Here is a 26512-nt window from a genome sequence, read left to right on the forward strand (position 1 = left end):
GTTATTCTGAATTCCCCACCCCCCAGTTACTTCTGGTTACTTGCATTTGCCAACTTTAAAGTGACATCAGTAAGGATATGGCACACATGCCTTTGAAGTGATTTTCTTTGACTAATACAATCCATCAAAGTCTTCTGCTGTGTATTTCATGGGCAAAGGAAAGACAGTCCTAAGTAGCCATAGTGCTACAATATCTTTGGGGTTTGGTAGAGTTGTATGTTGTTAGAAGGCTGATATGTAAGAAAGATAAAGTGGTTTAGAAGAAAATGTTCTAGCTTGACTGAAGTTAATGTCAAAACTTCTTTTGTCTTTGAAGATGTTTTCATGTGGCATATCTGGGATAGCTGCTGTAAAAAAAACTTTGCAGTCAGCTGTCTTGCTGTCTGTCATGTTTCTCCTACATATCCTCTTGCAAGTCAGGTAGATGATATCACTGTTGTAGCTTGTCAGGCATCCACAACTTCCCACCCCCGAAATGGATAGTATAGCTTGGTTCTTTTCAGATATGTGAAGAAGTAGTAAGTTATGTGCAGCATCCAGCAACTCCCTTAAGGGCACAGTTTAACCTTCCCTTTTGAATAAGGGCAACTGTTTTGCTGAGGGTGGGGGAAGGTAGACTTGAGGCATTGAAGAAAAGCTGAGTCAAAACTCTGTGACCTCCAATGCCCTAAGCTAGCAATCAGGGACAGGTTATTTTGGTGGTGATTTTGTTCTTTTCACTACTCTGTGTAAAGCAAGCAAAACATGGTATGATTGTGGACAAGTCGCTGATTGTGGCAAAATGTTTCAAAAGGAAACTATTTTAGGGAACCCCAGTGACATTTATAAAAAATTTTGGGCATTCATGCGATACACTACAGTAACACTTCTTAGGATCCTGAATATTTGAAATACCTTCAGAAAAAGAAGACGGAGATTGGTAGATGACTTACATACTTAAGAGAAGTGTATGTTACTACCTCAAACCAGCAGCTATGACTTGCTAGATCAAACAGAGTAAGGCTAATAAGGTAATATTTCCCTGTGAGGGTTCAAGGAGAAGCACGGAAAGTTGTTACTTCTCATAGATAGTTTTTGTTGAAATTGTATAGCTTAAAAACCCAACCAACAAACCTCTGAGGGAAACAGCTGATGACCCCAGATCAGTGTTGCAAATTCTTCTGGATACGTTGCTTTACTTGCCTTGTCACTTTTTGCAAAGATAAGTTACTGTCTGGGTTACTATATGTTTCTGTCCTATAGAGACAAGGGGTACATGGGAAGAACCTTTGAAAGGCCTTTGTAAACAATATCTTATTTTTAGAGCTCCTTGTAACATTAATATGTACAGGTAACAAGGAAGTCCATAAATGTTTTTTGAATAGAGAACGTGATGGAAGTCTGTTTTGACAGTCCATAATCTAGAAATCTAAGTTCTATCTAGAAATTATTCCTTTCTTGCATGAATACTGAGGATTTGACCACTTATCTCTGTTAACCTGCACTGACATTTGGTACCCACATTATAAGCAGTGGCGTGTTGTTGTAGGTGTCAATATATGCAGAGATTATATGCTGTAGTAATTTGGGCATTTTTTTTTCTTTTGAATATTTACATTGGTAAATAGTACTATTTGACTTGTTCACTATAAATCCCTTGAGTCTCATTGTTATGCTCTGCCTTATAACGTAGCACAGCAAGTGACTGGATCCCTCTATTACAGCCTCAAATTACTTGTTCCAATCAGCATCAGTGTGACTGCTGAATTGCTGCTCTGTCTGCAGAAGCAGCAATGGCAACATGCAGATGTTCATAACTTCAGTTCAGTGACATCTCTAATGATCTACAAGAATGACTCTTGCAGGCTGACCTGTCTCTCTTGGGGTATGATTCACATCCATTCCAGTGGCCAAGTCTGCAGTGGGGTATCCCTGCACATCTCAAAATGAGAGACTGGTGCTGAGCTGCCTGAGCCCATTTTGGGGCCTGCCACTTAGGCTAATGCACTTTCTGCTCTTCACAAGGGGTGGCAGGCCTGGCTGCAGCACCTTGCTAAGGGAGATAGCTGCAGCATGACATAGCAGCAAAGGCAAGCCGAATGTTTGGATCCAGTTCCAAGCTGGGTGTGACAGAAGTCAGCATTTCCTTTTCCTCTATGCTTTGTTCCTCCTTTCTGACAAGGATGTGATTCAACATGTCTGAGGCTGTAGTACTATAGGATGGATGGATGCTGGTTTCTGTGACTGTGGAGGTAATTCACCCACAATAGCAGTGATGACAGGTTGGTCCTTTTCGAAACTTTGCATCAACTCTTAATGCTATCTGGTGCAGTAGTTCTGTGTCTGTTGGAAACAGGCATTGGTGACATCAGTCTGGCAAGTCCATCTGTTTTGAAAACCTTAGCTTCAGAAGGAGTTTATTTAATGTGCATACATGGGAATCTGCCTCCACACCAGTGGTGCCGTATCTGTCAGTGTAAGCAGATATATTTGGATAAAAATATCTTTCACACAAAATAACAAGAAAAGAACCTTCCCTACCAATTAATTTCTTTCATAAGTGATAATGGAATTCTTTTCTCCTCAGAGACTTACTTTCACGAATTCAGATCTCTGCACACAGTTTGATTCTTAAAGGAGTGCTTTTAATATTTTTTAACTTGTTCTGACATTTTTATCGGTGGCCATTTCTACCAGTTTGGTAGTATGGACCCAGGACCTTCATTTCTAGAAGCTGTTTGCTGTCTTAATAAATTGCTGTTAGGTTGTAGAGTTTGCTACGTGTACTGTTCATGGAAGCAAATGAAAATACATACCTGTTTCTAAAACACTCATCTATTACTTACAGTAAAAATAAATGTCATAAATATTGCAAAAGATATATTTAACTGTTACTTTTATTGCCTGGCTGTATAGCAGGTGGTTCCTTTCAGCTGTTTTTATTTAGTTAAGACTTGTATTTAAAAATATGCCTTATGATGGACTGTAGATAATTCCAAGTTGTCAACCTTTTCCTCCAATTGTGCATGCTGGGAACTACTGTCCTAGAGGGAACGCATGAGAACAAATTCCACGGTAATGTTCTTATGGAGTTCAGTATGACGGTGTTTGGGGGTTTTGCAATGACTTGCTGTCCCGTGAGCAGCACTTTAGTCCTGGCTTTTTTTCAATGTTTAGTGAGGCTCCTGGTCATCCTCCTGAGCAAGCTACCAAGTTTGAGAGGATGAGTGATTTTTGACCAAGATGACCAGAGCAATGAAATGTTAAATCAAAGGATTGCGTCAAGGTGACTGTCATACCAGCAACACAGTGAATTCCATTGTCTCTTCCCCTCCCTTTCCCAATCATTTCCTTTCTTCAGATCATTGTGTGCTAGTATGAAGCTGTACGTAGGCATACTCATTGCCTGTAGATTGATTTGTTGGATGATCATTCTGGCATAATCCACCATGTCCACAAAATAATGCAAGAAATTCAAGAAGACAGTTGAAGAAAAATCCTCTCTAGATACGTAATCCAAAGATTTCTTAGATCGGAATTAAGAAATTAAATCTTAAATTCTTAATCATGTAGCTCTCTGTCAGAATGCTGTACAAGGAACCAAAAGTTAAAGATATAAAAAAAAGCTGGGCAGAGATTAGAAAACAAAACAAAAAACCTAGTCTGTTTTGTCAGAAAATAGCAATTCAGCTGGAAAAATTTTGTTTTAAGTTATGATCTGTTCTGAGCCTTTGAAAAGGCTTCCAAATATTTATTTGTGTTTGTTTTTTAAAGAAAAAGACGGTTTAAGATATCTCCTCTGAGAAAATACTTTATTTCACAATTGAAGCAAAACTTCTCAAACACTGCCTAAATTAATCTGAGAGTGAGACAGTTGCAGTGTTTTCAGGATACTGGGGAGTTATTTTTTTTACTTGGTTTAGAACATGAAATTTCTGGACTCTTGAACTTTTGGATGAGAAAGTCATGAGATGTCCAGTTCTAATTACGTAATTACAAAATACACATTTAATGAAAAAAAATTCCAGTGTGTCACACAGCATGCTAGTGCTGCTTTGGCTGTGGAAGCTTTCTGGCAAATTTTAATTCCATGCAGTCTTTTTTGTTGACATTTCTACTGTTGTTCTTTTCCTGCACTTTCAAAATGAAAAGCTTAGTTCTTCAGTTATTTTATAACTGAATATAACAGAGGTCTCTTTACTGCTGCATTATGCTATCATTGTCTTGGATTTGGCACTGCTTCACACCAAAAGATTTCAGTGTGATATTAAAAAGGACTGGACTGAATATCAAACTACAGACCCATTACAAACTGGAACAGGGTATTTTTTCCCTGAAGTGAAGGAAAACTCTGTGTATGGTCAACAGCACATAAAGATGCTCCTGACCAACTCTGCAGAAGTTTTTTCAGAACAGAAGACTCTTCCAATGTGTCTGAACAAGCACCCAATTCTTATCGAAAGTCAAATGTAGACGTCTTCTAAAAGACAAAAGAACAAGTGCTGCGTACATCATACTTTCCTTTATTGTGTTCCTGTTGTGTTAGAATAATCTTATGCTATTAAAGAATAAACTAAGAAGCTTACCCTGTATAAACCAAATTGAGCTCTTGTCTTCCTTCAATTACATTGGATTAGTAAATTAGACTAGATTAGTAAAATCCTTCTACACTAAGAAGCTTAAAAATGGAGATAGATAATTTATTAAAAAAAAAAAGTAATTTCCTACTTATATTGTACAGGGAGAGTAGTGTGCTTGAAGTAGATTTTGGCTTATGTGTTGTAGTTTTGAGGCTGGGGCTAAAAACCCAACTGTAGTAGGAAAAGAATAGAGTTGTTAATGAGTGATACAGTCTGTATGCAGTGACAGGGTTTTGGCCTCTGTTTTCAGGATTTCCTTGCAGCACTGAAGCCAGGCTGTTCTGTTCTGCACTATGAATTCTGTTTTGCAATAACAAATGTAGTGGTAAGTTTCTGGGGGCTGAATGTTGTGAGCATATTTATCTCTCGTAGCTAGAGAGGCTTCAAAACCAAAAGCAAATCTGTTCTGTGTAATCAAAGGCTTTCTTAGGTGGGTCAAGAGCTCTCACATTAAAGGTTTATCACAGTGTTCATTATTACAAATCCCTAGAGCAGAAAGCCTAAAACACAGCAAGCTACATGTGAAGTGCATGTTAGTCACTTTTGTGACCAAAAAACCCCCACTTTTGTTGCTGGCATTGATCTTAGAATTCGTACCATGTTGCACAATTGGTTTCAGTGTCAGTAAAATTAATTGTGCTCTGGTCATTTTGTGACATCAGGAAAATAGTGTCTCTAAGAATGTGTTCAAAGAAACTCTTTTGAAACACTTAATGTGGTTTAAAACAGTGAACACTTTTTCTGTAGAAACAGCTTGTTAACGCTGTCTTAGTTTAACCACAAATAACCTTCACAAATACTTTACTGTTAACGCCACAGTCCTGAACTGCAGAAACAGTGTTTTGTCAAGGCTGAAAGTTTGGTTGCATTTTTGTTCTGTGGAACTTGGCCTTTAACATTCCTCGCAGTTGCATGTCTTCATAGCAGCAGCCCAGCTCACACAGGACATGGCCTGTTATTCTGTCTCTGCCTTTGCCCTATAGCAAGTGCCTCAGTTATCAAAAGGTTGTTTTGAACCCCAGCAATTCATAGTTGCATTAAGCCCTCTTGCTGTAGGATGTGTCTCACACTTTACCCATTCTTAGTCAAACTGTATATATTCATTGTTTGTATAGTGTGTATCTGCCTGGTTATTCACCCAGATTGGGGGAGGAGTTGTGTCATTCACAGTGAGTCGAGAAAGCTAATAGTTTTTCAAGCATTTGACTCTTAGGATGTCCTGGGTATATTAACTGTCAGAAACTGTAACTGTGTTCCCTATGCCCAATATTCTGCACCTGATGGGGAAGGAGACAAGGGTGGAAAGTAAATCCTTCCATTCTACTGGTGCAGTTCCCGAAAGGGTCACTGGTTATTTGGCTTCTTAAAACCTGCATGTTGAATATTCCATTGTCATCTTTACCTTGGTGACAGCTCAAACTATGGTGCTATTGCTGATGACTTCATGTTTAAATATGCTCCTTGCTTGAGAGAGAATGACTTACTTCCATTCTGTTACTATACTAATTACATAACCTGTTTCTCTTCTTGTAGTTTCTGCAGTCTATGATTCTACCCTCAATTTTAGAAATAATGAGAATCCAACATTGCTGGGAGTTCTAAATGGAAAGAAATATCATGCAGATTTATATGTAAGGCAAGTAATCAATATTTTAATTCCTTTTTGGCATACAGAAGTGTGTACTTGCAATCACAATTGCACAAGTAAGGAAATATTTTCAAGTAGGTCATGGATAGCAAATCTCTATCAACCTGGTTTCACAGAACTGCAGATAAAAACTCATATGGAATGGGAGGGGTTTCTTGTAAAGTTCTGTGACTAAGAATATGTGGAGACCCTATAAAGCTCTACAGGATTTTTTTTATTTGTTGGGTTTTTTTTTTTATTCGGTTGTGTCTTTATTTGTCAGCTCAGCAGCAACAGTGGGGCCTCTCTTCACTCACTTGGCCAGAATACCAAACATCTAGTGAGTGTTCAGATGGGGTGGCTTTACAGCTGTGTCTGGCATAATAGTTCCCACTCAGGTGGAGGCCAGGCTCAGGACTCTTCCCATCTCTGGTGTAGTTGTTGATGTATTTCATGGCCACTCCCTCCCTACCAAGAAGGGGGTTGTTTAATGAAAAAACAATTACCTGGATTCTGTATTGTTAATGTTTCTGTAGGTGATGAATACCCCAATGGCTTCCCATAACCTTAGTGAGAATGGGCCAATTCCAGTGCCCTTATCCCCAGGCCAGGTTCTACTAACAGCACCAATGCTGCAGGCACTTAGTGTATGTGATGGTCTAGGGTTGGAGCATAGGAGCCTAGAAGTGATCCCACAAATGATCAGGAGTTCATCATAATCCCATTATAGCTATAGTTGGCTAGTCCAACTGGTTTATCTTGGGTACCGACATGAAGTGGAGTAGGGCAACCTTTTCTTCTTACCTCCCCTTTTCTGCCCGTTTGAAAAAATTCTTTCTTCAGAACTGTTTTTACCCAAAGGTAAAAAGAAACTTTCTCTTGATTCCTCATGGAGGCAACATGAGCTTGCATTCCTACTTGACTGTCATGGGTAGCTCAGCCTAGTGGCCTTGTGTTTGGTGTACATGGCTTGGCTGGCTAGTGTTCGTGGAGGAGCAGCTGGCTGTACCTGTGTGGGCCATTCCTCCAACAGTCTAGTGGTGTGCATCTTGCTGTGTCTCCCTTTACACCCTTCCAGTCTGCTGCATCTCAATCTGGCAGAGCATGGAAGTTGCTTTTCACAATTTGGGCTAGCTATTTGCCCTTCTGTCCTTTTGAGCTTCCTGAAAAGCTCTTACAGGCAGTGTAAATTAAATCTCATGGCAAAATTTGTTTTGGCAATTAATTGGGGACCATTACATTCTCCAAAATCCTCCATATTTGCTTATTGAAGTGCTGTAGGTGTTGCACTCAGTTTTTAAAATTTGGATGGCCTTGTTTATCTCTGTTTAAATTGTGTTGACTTCTAATGTTTGCCATCTTATGACTTTCTTAAATAAAGGAACAAAATAGTAGTGTCACACCTCTTAATTTATGAACTGCAAACAGGAGTGTCCTGACTGTGAACAGTGCTCTTTCGTGTGCTGAAGGAAGTTAATTTGATGTTGCTCTGATGGATATTAATTAAAATATATGCTATATTGAAAAATGTAAAATCATTAAATATTGCTATTAGCATACCTAAATGAAGATGACAAGGAGATTTTTTTTTTTCTCTCACAGATTTATTGACCATAATTCATGTAATGTGATGAAAAATTTTAGTCAAGAGAGGGTTTTTCAGTGGTAGGAGCCATTTTGCTGGAAATTATCCAACCAAGCTGCACGTAACAAAAATTATAGGAATTGCAAATGTTACCTGAGAAATACCAGAGTGCTTTACCCTAGGTATAAGGAGAATTGTTTGTTTTTTCTCTCTGATGCCTGGCTGATTAAATACAGCCTTGAACTCCATAGGTGGGGTAAGAAATTAATTCATTCAAAACCTTTGTTCGGAAACAGAAAATTGCAAGCCTTTATCTAGAAAGCGTCTCTAGTGAGCTCAAACATAATGCATTACTATTTCAGAAATCCAAATTTCTGAATTTCAGATACATCTGAAAACTGAAGGTGGCTCTAGAAGCAAACTATACTGATCTGGGAGCTGTTACTACAAATTAGAAAAAGGTGGAAAATGTAGTGACTCTCCTGTCAGATGGTTAATCTGTCTGTATAATGTAAGTGCTTTGCATGGGAGCCGAAGTATTTAATATTCTTCAATTTCTCTTGTTTTACCACTGACAGGCGGATTCCACTAGAGGAAGTCCCAGAAGATGAGCAGGAATGTTCTAACTGGCTCCACAAACTGTATCAAGAAAAGGTTAGTTTTTTGTCTAGACAGCATTTGCGAGCCACTGGTGCTCAGTTATTTATGCTGCTAGTGGACCTTTACAGTGTGCATGTGTAGTGGTCCTGCTTTGGGGGCTTGGGGTGGGTGGGTTGGTTGGTTTGTTTTTCAGGAAATGTGCTCTGTTTCTCCAGACTCAAACTGGTCTTGTGCTGTCAGTCATGATTGCCTTTATTTTGTACTAAAAGAGCAACAGGAAGAAAACTTAAGCAGACCTCGATAGAGTAGTTTTAAAACTTCTTTAGAAAGTTGCATGAGGATACAAGAAACACAACTACATCCTGGTCGGTAGAATGACCTCCTTCTCCTTGAAGGCACCTCCTAAATCAAGAAGTAATTCGTGGGCTAAATGTGTTTCGCTTTAGTGTTTTAAAATCTTTGTCCCTTGTTTTACCCTGTCTTTTTACCAAGGCAAAGATCCAACATTAATGGGACAGGCTAATAAATTGCTTTCACATTGCGTGCATAGAAGGTGTGCATTTAAGATTCCTAATTACATAGGATGGGGGCAGAATAATAATGACTGTGTGTTTGTAGATGCCCACTGATTCACACCCCCCCCCAAATACTTTCATATGCATCCTTCAGACTTTCAGAATCTGTTTCTCGTGGGTTTTGGTTTTATGAACATAGGAGATAATAGTTAGGGGATGCGCTCTTTGAATACACACAGCACTCCCATTTTAATCAGTGGGAGTCATAGGTATGCAAGGCATGAGGGCCTGGCAGCTCATTTTGCTTCCATAAATTGATCTAAGTTATGTATTCAGACTGGAATACAGCAGTACTTCTGATTTAGAAGTGATAGAATGTAGCTACACTCTGGTTTCCTCTCACTGGGGCAGCAAAAATCTGCTGTGCCATTTGTTGTACTCCACCCAGAACACCATGTTAGCATTTCTGTATTGAGTATGTTCTAGTCTTTCTCTCGGCTTCAAGCCATGACTGTTTCTGGTTTAATTCATAGTCCCTTTAACCAGCTTGCTTACAGGAATGTGAAAAGTATGTTTGTGTTGAGAACTCAGTTGTAGATCTACTAGCTTTGCCTTTGATCTCCCTTCCTGTAAATTGTGCCACTAACACCTAATTCAGCCATGACCCCTAACACCTTTCTGCAGAAAGGCATTATGTTACCCATGGGCCCATGCTACAGGCATATAAATGCAAATGGTCCTTTTGCTGAACATTGCAAAAGTCCACTTTCTGCTACTGTGATTTTTATCTGTAACTCTGTTTCATGTTCCAAAGAAATGTTTAGACGTTTGCAAGACAGGAACGTAAATCAAATGAGAATGTGGTGATTATTTTCCTGAATCCTTTATTATGTAGTTCGCAGTAAATCACTTTGAGTTTTTTCTGTTATTCCCTCTTTGGCAAACACTCAGTTCTAGTGCAAACAGAGCATCTATCTATCCTGCTTTCTTCCTAACAACTTAGTTTGCTGGTTGCTTAAATCCATAGTTTACTATTTAAGTATAGGAGGAAGGAATATGTGTTCAGTTTTCCTTTCCATTAAAACCTTTTTGGTTGTGTGGCATTTTGATTGATTGGGTGTTTTAGGTTTGGTAGGTTTGTGGATTTTTTCTGGAGGTGGCATGTTCCTCTTCCTTCAGCTGTTTTACATTAGTGAAACTGTTACTTCATTGCAGTCATTCCTGGTTTACACAAGCTCATGTCTCTGTAAAATCAGACTGGGAGAATATAGAGCAGGGACAACTTCTTCAAGAGTTCTGAGATTATGAAAGCCCAACTGCAGGGTGAAAATGCAATTCTGTTTCACCCTTCTGCCATGCATCTTTTAAAAGGATAATTGGATCTTAGGTTGGATAACAAGCAGCATTGCCACCTAGGTGTTTTTTCCAAAACCAAATTCTGTTTCAGGTTAATGTCTTCAGAATCAGTAAATATTTCTGGTAAAATGTAACAAATCTGTATTCAAAGGGCAGTAATTCATTGCAAGATATGCACTCATGCCCTGCATTGTCTAGTTGTAACACTTCACTTTCTGTTTCAAAGTAAGACAAGGTATGCACAGTACTGAAAAAAAGCCCCTATTTTGTCTTGCATTATGGTTGCATGTGTCGTTGCTTATTCTCAGTGATTTTCATAATTTTGCAGTACCTTCTCACGTTTTACATACTGCGTGCTAAATTATGCTCTAATAGCATGATTTAGTAGGTGGGGCGTGCCACAGGTACGGAGGTCAAGGCTGGAGTGCTGTGCACTCATGGTGATCAGGGACACAAAGGTGTTTGAGTAATGAAATCAGCAGTTAGTGGACATGAAGGAACATGAGGTGTTTTTTTTTCTTTTTTTAAATTGTCATTAGTAAAGGAGTGAGAGTCCTTGAGAAAAGTTTGTTCCGTTATTTTTAACCTCATTGCCTGATCTCAGTTATACGTACCTCAGTCTGAGATACTGCTCTCTGGGAATCTAGCATGTTTATGTTCTTGCTACTTATCACTTAATTTTCTGGTTTAGCCCCTGCTGCAAGTGCAATGAACAGGGCCTTGCCAGATAAACAGTGGCACTGTGCTTTTCTAAACCAAGCGCTGTTTTCCTCCCTCTTCCAGGCTTACAGTAAGCACCATGTCCACGTGCTGCTTCCTCATCTGGGTGAATTTTGTCCTTCCACAGTTGGCCAGCACTGTATCAGTTAATCAGATTATGACACAGGTGCAATTTGGGTTGCACATTGCCTTTTCTTTTTTTTCTTCTTTTCTTTTCTTTTTTAAACTGCCATTGCTAGAAAGACTCCCTTTGACTTTAACAAGGATTGGGTTGAGCATCTTAGTGCCTGGTCTGAAGAGGTACTGTATAATAGTCATAACTGCTAGCCCTTGCATGTTTTTCTTTTTTCATGAATTTTGTCCTTCCACAGTTGGCCAGCACTGTATCAGTTAATCAGATTATGACACAGGTGCAATTTGGGTTGCACATTGCCTTTTCTTTTTTTTCTTCTTTTCTTTTCCTTTTTAAACTGCCATTGCTAGAAAGACTCCCTTTGACTTTAACAAGGATTGGGTTGAGCATCTTAGTGCCTGGTCTGAAGAGGTACTGTATAATAGTCATAACTGCTAGCCCTTGCATGTTTTCTTTTTTCACCTCCTTACAGCCTCAGTGCCTGAAATAGAAGTTCTGCTTGAGAATCTTAATTTTCTTAAAAAAGAAAGCGAGCTTCTAACTCTTCTCACTTGTAAGAGAAGCATGGAGAACAGGGCATGAAAATATATGCTGAAATGCCCCAGGGAATTAGAAAATCATAACTGAAGAGGGGAAGTGTACACAACTGTAGTGTTTGGGAACAAAGGATACATTTTTGGATACTCATTCTTTGTGGGCTTCCTCATGAAAGGGCAGTGGCATACCTCTGCAGTCAGACCTCCTTGGTGGGAGCGGGGAGGAACAGTCCAGTTAGCCTCTCACAAGATGATGGGTGTTCCCTGATTTCCCCCTACTGCATGACCCACCCCACTGTCTGAAGTAACTCAAATTTGGTGAGGGCATTAGAGGGAGCGTGTTTCTATGTCCGAATATGATGCTTGGGTGGGTGGGATTTATTACAAACTGAAAATAAGCAGGGGAATGAAAGGAACTTAATGTGGGCAAGGTGATTGAGGGGAATTTTGAGGTACATCATGGGTTTAAATGCTGACTTGAGCTGTTGATGGGTACCACAGGCACCCTTGTAAAAAAGCTTAGAAGACAGATCAACCCACAGATCTCTTCTGCAAGGAATGTGAATGTTTAAGGGTAAAGAATCATAACTGAATTGAAGAGCTGTTCCCCACAATGGTGTAAAATCTATAGTGGAGGTGATAGCCCGTTGTGTATTTCTTCCACCTGTCTCAAACCTCTTGGTGAGATGTGGTCAGCGGTTTTGCTGCCTCTAATGCTGTGCAGAGCCAGCAAAGAGAAAACTGCTGTGCTTGTTTAAGAGAGTCTGTCTTGCTGTCTGTAGTAATAGGCCCCCTAATGGCAATACCAATAATAGTCAGAAATTCTTAACTTTCTGGGTAATACCGGTATTTAGAAACCTAATTGTATATAGTAGAATTCAATTTACTGATGATTAGTAGCTCCATGTTAAACCAGTCATAAAACAAAGTCCTCAAGGCACTGTAAAGAAAACTTCATACACTGTGTAATTTGTTGAAGACAGCTAATTAATTGGCCATAGTGATCCCAGTACAATCTAGCTCTCATGCACAAAACAGTCATAATTTTTTTTTAATCTCAATAAAGAGAGCGCAATGCTTTATTTGCTATGCAATCTCTTAAAAGCTAAATGTTCCCTTTGAAATAGATAAAATGGTAGCAGCCTCTAATTGCTCAAGTTACCATTAAATAATTAAAGAATTGTCTGTGTCAGCTGGAGTGTAAGTAAATGTAAAATCATACCGTGGTAGAAATAATCTTCTTGTGGTTGATTAGGACAATCGTGGCTTTGCCAGAATTTTTGGAAACAGTCATTCCTTTCTTTGAAGAAATTTAGCACTTCATTCTGACTAAATTGAGGTTCCTTTTTATGTGAGTCTTATTCTGACTTCATTAATTAACCAGTTTGAGGTGATAACACAGATCAATAATCTTTGCTTTTGGACCAGAAGGAAGGGGTTTTTTTCCCCACCCACTTTGATATCTTGGGTTGATCACATTGCTAAAGGCAATGCCATTCACCCATATGGGCTTTAGAGGAAGGTACTGAATTCTAAGTTTTCTATGCTTTACAAAACACACACCACAAAACAAAAATACTGAAACCCCACCCCATTATCTTCCTCATATTATACTAAAAGGGAAAGTCCTTTGATGAAAACCAGTGAGAGATTCTAAACTGTTTGCGTGCCTAACTGTCTGTGGAGAGGTTCAGCAGCCAAACTTCTTCTGTAAGCTTCATGGGAACAAGATGAACAAGCCTGCATCTATGGGACAAAGCAGACAGGAGGGCGTGGTGTTCTTGAGTATGGGACAAGATGGTGTCGGCTCACCTTTTCTGACAGGGCTGTGGATGCTCTTTTAGAGCAGTGATTGGAGAAAACATTAGGGAACGGAGGATCCGCTGCTGAACTTGCAGCCCAAACACTTCTCTGGCTTACCAGCAGTATTTGTCTAGTCACTGTGGCCCTTGCAGGAGGTTCAACAGTGATGTCTTCATTGCTGCAGGAGTGTACATCTCCTCACTCTTCTTTTACTGAGCTTGTTATACTCTCTAGGCATGCCATTTTCCAGGCTTCTGTGTGTAGGAGAAAGAAAGGATGTGCACATCAATGTAAGCTCGTTTGTTTGGGGTTTTTTTTTGACTGTGTGTTTATTGACTTCAAAGTACAAGCTTTTCAGCCATGACTTGGTCTTTGATCTTCCCCCGTGGTTACAGGCCTGCAGAAAGAGGAACATCAAAGTCAGGAATGGCTGGTTTTCTTGGCAGATGGGGATTTAATTGTTGCTCTCCTTTGTTCTACTAGGATGCATTCCAGGAAGAGTACTACCGAACAGGAACCTACCCAGCAGTCCCTATAGTACCACCCCGACGACCATGGACGCTTTTGAACTGGCTTTTCTGGGCCTTATTGCTGCTATATCCTTTATTCAAGCTGCTTGTCAACATGATCAACAGTGGATCATCACTGACACTGGCTAGTTTTGCATTTGTCATTGTAATGGGTAAGTTTTGTAAGACAGAAAGATTACTTACAGGGTAACTGTCAGACATGATTTATTGAGGCTTACTAAATATAAACATGACTTGTGAATTCAACAGACCATCTGATACTGTATCCACTTTAGCCTGGAATAGGTTAAATAGATTCTTTTTTTGGGTGTTTTTTTTTTTTTTGTATAGTTATATTATTTTTTGTAAGAGCTGCATACAAAATCTGTTTCTGTAGAAATCAAAACTAACTTTCCAGTGGGTTGCCTACAAGAGGCTTTCTTTTCTTGTGTAATGTGTTGCTGGATTGCACTTTGAATGCCTAGAAGAGGTACTCAAGGCTAATTTAGTGTGTTGAGAATTCTTTCATCTAATCATAGTCTGATATGTCATCCACTGGAAATCCATGAACTTGTGATTTAAGGACAGCCTGTTGTGGCCATCTACTCTGACTTAAACAGCACAGGTCATAGACTATCACAGGTGATTTCTACAATTCCTGTGGTAGTTCTGAATGGCCTTGGTTTGTGTTTAAAATAGTATGTTATTTAAGAGGAGGAAGGAAAACAAAACAAGGAGCTGGCCCACAGAAAGGGAGGGAGATCTCATTTGGTGTCCTTCATGGAAGCAGGAACGAGGTCAGTCTAGCAAATAACATCGTATCTGGGTGTCTGTGCTTTATGGTATATTAAGTGCCTGTTTGAAGAACACGTTCCCTTCCAGAATAAGCCATACATTTATAAAGCAAATATTTTCTATGGCTGCACTGACCATCACCTGTATTTATGGCTTCATCATCTTAATGCCCGCGTATATTACAAACATCCTTTGAAAAAGAAGCAGAACTTGACAGTTCTTCTGGCTTTGAGTGAACTTGGATGCAGAGATACTAGCGTTAGCTTAAAAAGCCATGTCCAAAATAGCAACACAGAGGAAACAGGAAAACATGGAGCATTTTCTTGTTTCAGAAGTGTATCTTTGCTCTCTACCTAGGAAACTGTTTCTAGCACATAATACTTCTTTGCATTCTCAAAAAGTCTGAATCTTGAGCAGGTCCCGTGCTAGTCTGATCAAGATGAATTAACTAATCTCCTTCTGCCCATCTGTGAAGAGCTTGATATGGTAGGCACACTATTTTCTTTTTCAGAAAGTGCCCACCAAATCAAACTCTGCATAAGCTGCTGTGGAAGCTTCTTAGAAAGATAGTTGGAAGAATTTTTGTGTGTGTGCGTGTGCACACACAGTATATTTGCTTCGTGATGCTTTGGGCCAGAGGAAGGAAAACCAAGAGCAAGGATAAGGTCTAACATAATAGTTGGTACATTGATGTGGGCAAGGTAGGGAGAAAGGGAGGGGAATCCTGTGCTCTTGTCCTCACCTGGAGAAATTGTGGTGCTTTTTACCCTGGGAACATTTTATGTAAAATGTGTAAGAATTTCTTGGAGCAGTTACTACAACTTAGAAGCATCTTTTTTCACTGACCTTACTTGTTGGAAGGCACTAGTAGTGCTCTCCCCCCCCTTCTCTGAATGGTGAATAGGATGGGAGCAGAGTGAGCCCTATGGTTAGGGTGTGCTCCTCAGGAATGGGAGGTGTTGGGTTCAAATACCCTTCAGTTGCAGAGAAAGGTCAATTGGTCTCCTCTGTGTTCTAGGTCAAAATGGCTATACAACAGTGGGCGGGATGAGGTATGGCACCATTGCAAATGCTATGTACCTGGCAATAGCACTCAAGAGGGCGTTTGTTCTGCCTTTGGAAGAAATGTTGGCATAGTCTGTGTTTTGGTACTGGGCTGTGGAACAATGGCATAATGGGGCACTGAAGCTTAGCCGTTGCAAAATTTTTTAATTTCTCACCTTCCCTTCAGCATTTTCCTCTTAATTCAGCTTTTCCACTCAGTGGGCTGGTTGTTCAGGTACCATTCCAAAGTGCCTCGTGTACCTTCCACAGGGAGCCTCACTGCATAATTCAGCGTTCTGCATTTTAACCTCAGGGCTGGATGCTTTAATGCTTGGCATTCTGGCATCTGTGATGTTTCTGGATTTAGCCCTTATTAATTTAGTTGAGTGACACCACACCCCCCACCATAAGTGCAATACCATCTTGCCATCAGTGGCCTTTACAACTAGGTTGCGTCTTCGCTCTATCAGGAAGGGAGGGAAAGAATTTGCAGCGCGAAAAAGCTATGATGCTACTAAGAATGGACAGCAAAAGAGCCCTTTTGTTTTTTCCTTGCTGGCTTACTCCCCACTTAGCTTTCTTCTGCTTCTAGCCACAAGGAAAGATTAATAAGCAGGCTGCTGTGAGTCCCTTTTTGAATGCAGTGATAATCCAAAGGTTCTCAGGTTATTTGTAAAGCTGGAGCTAACAGAAAGCTACAGCAGCAGTCTGCTGGCAGAATGAACACGTGAGCTCCCAGGCTGCAAAAGCACAGCTGAGGAACATATTAAATGGTGAGATTAATGGCCCACTGCGATGTGCATTGCTGCCCCATATGTATTCGCAACATTTGTGGGATGCTGCAGGTTGCAGTCCTCTGCAACCTTTGAAAAACCTCTGTGTTTAGCAACAGCTCTGTTCTCACTCTGAATACATTGTGTAATCAAACACAAAGTACTTGTAACTCGCCAGGATTTGCAGCGCAGTGGAAGACACTGCCTTGCTTGTAGTAGTGGCTGTCACCTGATTAGACTCAGCCAGCCACCTCTGGCTGATGAGCAGGCAAAAGGAAAGATGATGTTGTCACTTATTAGCAGATTGCAGCCTCTGTGAAATTGTGGAGGGAAGCTCAGCCTTTGGTAAAAACTAACAAAAAGCAGAGCTGGTTTATCCTGGTCACTTTAAAGTGGATGTGTCATTACTCACCAAAAGAGCAACGGTTCCCTTAGTATGTTATAGGCTGTTTATGTTTTACTATATCCCTTTACAAGCAATGTCATTGCTAGTTGGGAATCATTGGTCTCTTCCTGTGGACGTATCTAAAAACTTCAGCCCAAGCTGTCACGTTGACTCTTGTAGCCAATAGCTGAGTTTCTGTAGCAAGGCCATTCTCTCCAAACTGTGTTTTATATCCTAAGGGGTATCTCTGTCATCAGTGTCCTGGGAGTGATGCAGCCGTCTTCTGCCAGAGGAACAACCATTATTTTATTTTGCAGTTCATCTCCAGCTTTAGGCAAGGTCTCAGAAGTGACTTCTGCAATGGCTACGAGGTAGCAATAGATGAACACAAATGTACCTTGGAGGTTGTGACTGTTGGTGCCAGTTGGTGTCTGCCTGGCAGATCCAGTTTGTAGCAAAGCAGGGAGGACTGTATTAGCTGTCTTTTCCAGTGTGAGCAATGATTGGTACCTGCTGGCTTAACAATGTAAAAGGAAGCTTTTTCTGTAAATCACAGGGACTTACTTACCATTGTGATCAGGTGATAAAATCGCCTTTTCACACTGCACCTAATAGGCCTTTTCCCTCTGTTAGTTAACTGAAGCAGCATAGGTAGCTTTGCGACATTATTTTTTCTATGGCAATTTGACAGCTCACCTGATACTTCAAAATCGGGAAGCATATTGCATTCCCTAATAGCCTATTATAAGTAGACTGTTGCCTAAGGGCAGATTTCAGTACCTGATAACATTACTTTTATCAGCACAGGTGCAGATAGCACAAGATATTCCTAAACCTTCTGTGATAGGAAAGAGCAGAGGAACTAGGAGGTCCTTTTACCTGGTACCCTCTGTTTTGTTTTCAGGGTGTCATTTGTCTTTTAGACAGTCTCTGCTAATTGTGCTCTGCAGTAAAACACTTACTGGCTTGTAAGTAACTGGCTGTTCAGGTGGAAAGAACCCTAAGAGAAATGCCCCATGGTGGTCAAGCTGGAGTGAAAGCACTGTAATGCCTCAGACCCTAACTCTCAGATCCAAGGAATGAGTAACCAATGTATATATAGCTCTGCTGGTTCAGCTGAAACACTTTCAGCCCTAAATAAACGATGTCTCCTCTTTATACTGAGAATGCTGAGCCATCCCCTCTTGCTTTGTTGTGCAGCAGTTCGGCTATTTATACTCATAATAATCATCGCATTGTGCTAATATCTAACTATCAGTCTAGGACCAGGAGCCCTTTGTGATACTACTTGAACCAACACAAGGCAGTCCCTGCTGCACAGGGTAGATGCTCAAGCAGTTTGAGGGACAAAAGTCTCTTTTGAAAACTGGCTTTAGTTTCATAAGACACATGGCAAAATATTTATGTACTTAACTCACAAGTGCTGTTTAAAACTTGAGGCTGATATTTTGGTGTTAAAAGCAGTGTGCGAGTCTGTCAAATGTCAGTATTTGTATTTGGCAGCAGCTTCTTGTTTTTTTCTTCCTGCTTCCCCAATCTCATTTGGCTCCAAAGAACCCAGCGTTAGGTTGCCTTTCATGTTTTAGTAACTTGTGTTGAAGAGGACAACCTTCATGCTCTAGAAGTACTTTATTATAGAGCTGTCAACAGCAGTTAAAAGGGGATTGTTGGTTTTGTATGCAAAAGATGAGAGGGCTTCTCTTGGCTTTTAAATGAAGAAGTAAGGAGCTCTTAACGTGTCTAATGCTAAAAGCATAATGGCATCTGGGCTTACTGTGTGGGGCCAGCAGTTAAGTATCAGTTACAGGCGAGAGAAGTATTCCATTTGAACCAAATGTAAGTAGTTCTGAGGTAGCTTTGATTCTGCAGGAGCTGTTTTATGTCTGCTATGTGCACAGTGCTATTAGAAAACCTGTTTCCATGGATCAAAGTACAAACCATGAGTGAGTCCTTGGTGACTTGACTGTGTCTAAGTGCAGAATGTGGACTGAAGGGTTGGACCATGACGTGGTCTGGGCAGCAAGGCTGTTGATGCCCGTAGGCTGAGATGAGTGGAAGGTGAGGAGTGCGTGAGCCAGCAGTGTTACAGTGAGTTTTACAACAGGATTGTAAACTGTGTGCAGGGTTGTGCCTGTGTTGATTCTGCCTGTTGGTGGAGCTGGCAGACAATCTGGCCTTTCAGCCTGGTGCCCAAAACTGTTTTGTTTTTTTTTTTTTCCGTTACTTGCCTGTTTCTTCTCCGTTATAGTATGTAAGATAGGCCCTTAATGGCAATTTCTACCATTTGTATAAGCTTTAGTTGTACAAGTCTTCATTTCAGTGTATAACCTATATAACGCCAGGTGTACAGCAGACTATATACGGGAGATTTTTATGCCCCTGCCTGCTGTGCTGTTTATAGCCCTTGCTGTATGGCACAAACCCCAGGTAACAGATGAGAAGAAATCCTGAGGTGTGAGAAAAGGTGGAAGTCCTCTGCTCTGAGCCAAGGTTTTGCTGAGGGATGTGGTACTATGTGTGGAGGTGGTGGTTTTCTTGGAGCTAAAAAAACATTCCAAGAAAGACATCACATTATTGGCTCTGTTGATTTGTGTTAGCTCAGCCCTCCCTCAGTCCCTAGCACTCTGGCAGGCAGAGCAGGTCCTCAGCAACCTCCTGCATCTTTTGGCTGGTGGGTAATGATGGGCAAAAAGATGGCAGGAGCTCAGTTACCTTCTGTAGTTTGCTGTGGAGCAGTGCAGGGATGTCTCAGCTGATAGTTTCTCTCTCCTGCTCAGGGTGGGCTTAAATTGTCACAGCTGATTAAGCCAGGCACAATTCCTGCTTGATCTCCCTTTCTCCCCTTCCTTGTAGTAAAAAAACCTAAGTTCCCCTTACTATAGTTGTATTTAGAACAACAGCAGCATAAATCCTTAAACATGATGGTATCACTAGGGTATGCACTAAGGCTCCAGGAGAGTTGTGGAGAGCAGGCAGGCAGTGCAGGGAGAAACCACTGAGGCACCTCAGGACTTATGCCCACTTTGCTACCACAGGCTTGGGAAACACGAGCAGTCCCTTCTCCTTGCACCCTGCCTTCCCCAGGGTGCTGAGGGCTGCAGAGTGAAATGAGGACAGAAGGGCAGTGGCAGCTTCTGCCAGGGAGCAAAGGAAAAGAAAAAAAATAAATCTGAACTGCTGAACTAGGTAGTTTTTGGTGTCCAGGCAGTGGCATTCTTGGAACTGGATGAAATCCCCAATGTGCTGTGTGGTTGCTGTAACAGCTGCTCTTATTTATGCTCTGTGTCCATCTCCAGATGCTGTTTCTATCACCTCTGGTTAAAATCTTAATGTTTTCATGCCTGCTATTTTATGATCCCAGACTGCAGGCTACATGTTGGATATTCCTCTTGTCTTCCCTAGCTCATGGCCATTTAAATATCAGAGGTGTTTTCTTCTTCTCTAGTTGTGAGAGTGAAACCCTTCACTTGTCCCAGTTGCATGCATTTCTATTCACGGACTAACAGTGGAGTGTAAGTGAAGGTGAATGGCTCCCTAGGAGCCATCTTCTTTTCTTGCCTGTTCACTGCCCAGCTATCTGCCTGGGAGAGGGCTCTGCTTTCCTGGTGTCTCAGCATCCAGGAGACCCGAGGACAGCCCCATGGGCGGCCTAGCTTCCCCATTGCGCCACTGTCTGTTCAGCCATCACTGTGTCACATCATGTGAGACTCATGTCTGGTATCCAATTACCACTTGCACTTCTAAAAACTGTCACTTAATTTACTGTCGTACTACAAAACACAAGTCTGTAGTTGATTAGTTTCTTTTCAAGTGCTGGTATTTTGGAAGAACAAAATGCACAATGCCTTTCATCCAAGCAAATCAGACAGAACACAGTAGCTGAAGTGGGAAGGCACCTCTGGAGATCATGTAGTCCAAACCCCCAGCTCAGAGCAGGGTCAGCTACAGCAGGTTGCTCAGGGCTGTGTCCCATTGGGTTTTGAGTATCTCCAAGGATGGAGGCCCCACAACCTCCTTGGGCAGCCTGTGCCAGTGTTCAACCACCTGCACAGTAGAAATTTTCTTCCTTTTTTTCTTACGCTCAGAGGGAACCCCCAGTGTTTCAGCTTGTGCCCATTGCCTTCTGTCCTGTCACTGGGCACCACTGAGAAGAGCCTGGCTCTGTCTGCTTTACACCCTCCCTTCAGATATTTATGCATGTTGATAAGATCGCACCAAGCCTCTCTTCTCCAGGCTGTGAACAGTCACAGAATCACAGAATCATTAAGGTTGGAAAAGACCTGTGAGATCATCAAGTCCAACCATCAACCAACACCACTATGCCCATTAAACCATGTCCCACAATGCCTCGCCCACATGTTCCTTGAACACCTCCAGTGAGGGTGACTCCACCACTTCCCTGGGCAGCCTCTTCCAGTGTTTCACCACTCTCTCCGTAAAGAAATTTTTCCTAATATCCAGCCTGAACCTCCCCTGGCGCAACTTGAGGCCATTTCCTCTTGTCCTGTCACTCGTCACTTGGGAGAAGAGACCAACACCCACCTCTCTGCAGCTCCCTTTCAGGTAATTGTAGAGAGCAATAAGGTCTCCCCTCAGCCTCCTCTTCTCCAGACTGAACCACCCCAGTTCCCTCAGTTGCTCCTCATAAGGCTTGTGCTCCAGACCCCTCACCAGTTTCATTGCCCTTCTCTGGACACGCTCCAGCACCTCAATGTCCTTCTCGTAGTGAGGGCCCCAAAACTGAACACAGGATTCGAGGTGCGGCCTCACCAGCGCTTAGTACGGGGGCACGATCACCTCCCTACTCCTGCTGGCCACACTATTTCTGATACAGGCCAGGATGCTGTTGGCCTTCTTGGGCACACTACCGGCTCATATTCAGCCGGCTGTCGACCAACACCCCCAGGTCCTTTTCTGCAGGGGAGCTTTCTAGACACTCGTCCCTAAGCCTGTAATGTTGCATGGTGGTGTTGTGACCAAAGTGCAGGACCTGGCACTTGGCCTTGTTGAACCATCTCTCTCAGCCTTTCCTTATCTGAAAGATGCTCCCTCCACTCCCTTAATCATCTCTGGCCTTCGCTGGCCTTGCTGTACTATGTCCGTGTCTCTTGTACTGAACCCAGCACTCCAGATGTGCCTCAGCAGTGCTGTGCAGGGTGGGAAGGATCGTCTCCCTTAACCTGCTGGTAACGCTCTTCCTAATGCAGCCCTGGCCAGCTTCATCCTCCTTTCCCACAAGTGCACACTGCTGGCATCTACCAGGAAGCCCGGGTCCTTCTCTGCAGAGCTGCTTTCTAGCCTATCTTCTTACTTAAATAATACATTCAGCTTTTTCAAGTTGCCTTTACAGTTATAACATACTTGTTGAATAGTCTATGCTCCACTTCAGAACAGGTTGCTTGAAGCACAAGAGAGAAGTAGCTATTTTAAAAAGCGATGGTTTTACATGGTTGATGTGGTAGCGCCAGGTAACAGCTGGACAAGCAGCTGGTAAAGCACAGGGCAGTGCTGGTTACCAGCTGATAGCCCTCTCCCTTTCCTGTGCTAAAGAGCAGCAAATGCCAGGACACAGGGTGTTATATCAGCCCTGCTGTTGGCAGTTGATATCTGGTAGTGGTATGAAGCCTCTGGATTCTCTTGGTGATCCCGGGCTTTAACTTTAGTCGGTCCTTTGCCTGGTGAGGAATTGTTCAGGGTCATCTTAGAGAGGTAAAGACTGATGGGGATGAGACATTTAGAGCTCTACAGCTAGATTTTTTTTTTTTATATGTATTTTCATATATTTGTAATGGACTATTTCATGAGATGTATTTAAAAAATGCCAGAACTTACTCTTATTTTTAATCAAGATCTGAAGTGCCCTTGCACTCGCTTGTGCTCTTCCAGGCACAGGGGCTGTTGAAAGCAGGTAGAATTCCCTTCCCCTGTCACACCTCGCAAGCGGACACATTAGTATATTTTGTCACTCAACTCCTGGGAGCCAGGTAACACCAGCAGCCCCAAACCACCCCCATTTCACAGCCAGCCTTGTCTAAGGTTTAACAGGACTGGGCATTCGATACCTGTGCCTCTTGTTCGTTCAGGCAGGATCTTCCCTGCTGGTGGGAGAGGATATGCCTAGCCTGAGGCTATTCCTTAATGAAATACTGGGGGCAGTTTACCTGGTACAGGGGCATGGGGGTGTACCTTTCATCAGAGATCAAGTACAGGTAGTTACCTTTAATGCTGTGCTGCTGTAAGGCTGAGAACACTGTTAGTCTTTTTCAGAATGCTGCACCTGTACAGATCTTCACTCTTTGCCTGCAGGCAGCTTTTACTTCGATTTTTATTTACTTTGCAGCTTCTGTTGGTGTCAGATGGATGATAGGCGTTACAGAAATTAACAAGGGCTCCACCTATGGCAACAATGACAACAAGCAGAAACAAAAGTAGTACCTTCAGAGACTGCTTCAATCCAAAGGGAACAAACGCAACTTCTGAAAACTCTTCAAGTGCATATCATGGTCCTTCGAGTGAGATCAGAGGAAGGGTAGGATGAGCAATTGCTATGTGTATCTGAATTTGTGCTCCTGTTATTTTTCTCTGGGGGTTTGGGCTGGATGACACATGCTTGAAAGATGCGGTTCTTCCTATATTCTCCACAACAGGTTTGCATTTGTTTGGTTGGTTTGTTTTCCTATAAAGTGTCTTAAGTTTTGAAGAAAAAAAAAATAATCCAATGTGCTTTTATGATGAGACTCTACCTGGAAACTAACCAGAGATGCAGGATTTATCTTTCTTAACTTGCTCTAAGGAATGGATAAATGTCAAAAGATTGTTACAAGATGATTAAAATTGATAGTTGTGTAGATCATACGTTAACAATTTAACAACCATAATCTGTCAATGTTTAAATACAGAAAGATGCTCTGCTTGGTTATACCAGTATTGGACTGAAGCAGCTCTACTGAACTGGCAGACTTGCAGTAGAGTTTTTCTACATCTAGAACTTACTCCCACAGTGTGCACCACATGGGTCCTTTAAAACTTCGGCCACACCCTGGCTAAGGGCCCACTTTGTTAGAGCAGAGCCTTGCAGCGGCATAACCTGGAGTGGAATCTGGCATTGTGGCCTGAGCAGAGCTAAGGATGTTACCCACTGCCACATCTTTCCCCAGGCAATACATCAGAGGGATAGCTGAAACCTGTAATTCTTTTGAGAGTAAATGCTATTTATATTTTGGGAAAACTGAGGTAATAAATTCCTTTCAGCTTTAAACACTGATTAAAATTCTAGGCCTTCCTAACAATGGTGAAAACAAAACAACTGGGTATGCTGTAACTAAGTAATGCAAAGCGTGGATTAAGTTATGCCCCACACCCATACTGTTGTGATCCCAATTAATCTGCTTGTCTGTCTTTTCTGATAAATTAGTTTACACGGTGGCTCGTAACAGTCAGCCTGAGGTAATACTTAAATTATCTTTTGCTTTTCTTTTGGGGAAGAGGGGAAGTAGGTGGTATGGCTTAGAGGTGGTTCTTTTTTAATAGCTGTCTGGACTTGCTTTGACACACTTCTGAAGTAAACAGAACTAGAATCAAGCCCCTTGGGAAAACTGTTGCTCTGACATTCCTGATACTGATTGCAGGGCATCCTCCTCTTGTTTTTAAACTTCAAGAGTTAAGGGTATGCAAGTTACTAAAAAGAGCTTGTTTAGGAAAAGGAAGAGAAGGGACTTCCAACTATGAGCAATTACAGTTGGAAAAAAAAAACCCAAACTTTTAAAATCTAAAGATACCTATACTGAGCAATGGGGATTATGATTGACATTGTCAATGATGGTACGTTTTCATTGCATGTAGGACTAAACCATGATAGTCTAGGAATGAACAGCCTGTGTGTCTCTAGAGAAGAAAATGAGCAGTCTTAGTTCTAGCAGCCAGTATAAAAAACCATTTCTCTCTTCCTATAATAAAACTGAGGCCAGAAGAAACAGGGGCTAACAACAGAATATGAATGATTCCATGAAATATGCATTTGCTGTTCAGTATATCAGACCATCTAGAAACTAGTCTTTTTAATACGCAGCACCTAAAGAGCATGTGTAGTAGTGCTTTTAGCATGGGGCAGTAAGTAAAGTTTTTTTGAGAGTAAAATGTACAACATAAAGGAAGGTATAGGCCTTGGGAAATGTCAGAGACAGTCCACATACATTCCCTATGCTCTGAAGCTTTCTAGAATAGGTTGTATCAGGTCACAAACATAAACATGATCAGAGAATACTGCCATGCTTATAAAGCTATAAAGCACATGCCCTGCACCTCTATTTGCTAAAACAATCTTAACAGTGGAAAACTGAATATTATAACATTTAGTAGTGTCTAAAGGTCCAGCTATCCCATAGTAATGCATCAGGCATGTTAAAGAGCCAGGCTGATGACATGGTACACAAGACTTTTTGAAAATGGGTGAGGGTGGGAGAGAGAAAAGATCTTTCCAAGCTAGCATTTGACCGTAAAACCTTACCTGGCAGACACAGTGGGCTTTTCTCAGGGTGGTAAAACCCTATACACACAGGTGAGTAGTTCTGAGCAGCAAATACATATTCATGTAGTGGTAGAGACTAGCTTTTTTGCCTTTTTATAGAGCCACTGATTTAACATGCTGGTAGGGAGACATTTAACATTCCTTATGAATCTTAGCCCTTTCCCCTCCAACTGCATGCAGTGCCACTTCTCCCAGAGGAAAATACCAAACATTTAAATTCTTCTGAAAGACTATTTAGACTATTTCATACCCATTTCCCTGGGACCAACCCTTAGAACAGGCTGAGGGCCAAACACGCCACTCCTGGATCCGTCCTCCTAAGCACTTCTAGAAGTCCCAGCACCCAAGGACTGCATCACTGGGCCCTTCCAGCATTCACTGGCAAACAGAGAAAGCTTAATGGTACTTGCCAAAGTTAAACTAGTCCAAATTCACTGTATTAAAAGAATGACATATGTCATCAGGAAGCAGTGTTTGCTTTTTGTCCCCACAAACAACTGTATATTCTACAACTGCCTTAACAAAAGTAGTCTTAACATTTGTTTATACAAAAATAAAAGTATAAAAAGCTGATGTGAAGTGAGTGAGTTTTCTTTTGGTCGGCAACAACGAGCTAGTAACAGCTTACTCTTCACCTTTTATCCTGACTCCTAAAAGCTGTCCACAGTTCCTGTTTGTGTACAAGAGCCCATGAAACAAGGCAAATGAGGACACAAACCGCTCAGATGCTGCTGATACACTGCAACATGAAGCACACAGCAGGCCAGGTGGACTTTTACCTTAGGTACTTTCACAGTCAGTTGCTGAGGATGACAATGTACTTCCCCTCCTATCATAACTGAAAACAGAGAACTGAAGAGAAGGGAAAGTCTGTGTTTAAATTCAGCATTGTATGTTTTGAGAGCCTAGATACACTGCACTGATGACCTGCACAGTGAGGCTTGTGCTTTTCTAGATTTAAATGTCAGATTTCACAGTACCTTTT

The 26512-nt window shown here is 41.5% G+C and overlaps 1 protein-coding gene across 1 annotated transcript in view; it reads left to right on the forward strand.

Annotated features, from left to right (window-relative positions):
- AGPAT4 (1-acylglycerol-3-phosphate O-acyltransferase 4) overlaps positions 1-23514 on the forward strand; it is a 59173-nt gene extending 35659 nt beyond the window's left edge. Inside the window, exons 5-8 of the mRNA XM_059835435.1 lie at positions 6153-6255; positions 8410-8485; positions 13978-14176; positions 23341-23514. Coding sequence (XP_059691418.1) covers positions 6153-6255; positions 8410-8485; positions 13978-14176; positions 23341-23432 — 470 coding nt within the window. The 3' untranslated portion in view covers positions 23433-23514. The remainder of the gene's footprint in view (positions 1-6152; positions 6256-8409; positions 8486-13977; positions 14177-23340) is intronic.
- The last annotated feature ends 2998 nt before the right edge of the window (positions 23515-26512 follow it).

Source organism: Gavia stellata, chromosome 2, assembly GCF_030936135.1.
Source record: "Gavia stellata isolate bGavSte3 chromosome 2, bGavSte3.hap2, whole genome shotgun sequence".
NCBI classification, from domain to species: Eukaryota; Metazoa; Chordata; class Aves; order Gaviiformes; family Gaviidae; genus Gavia; species Gavia stellata.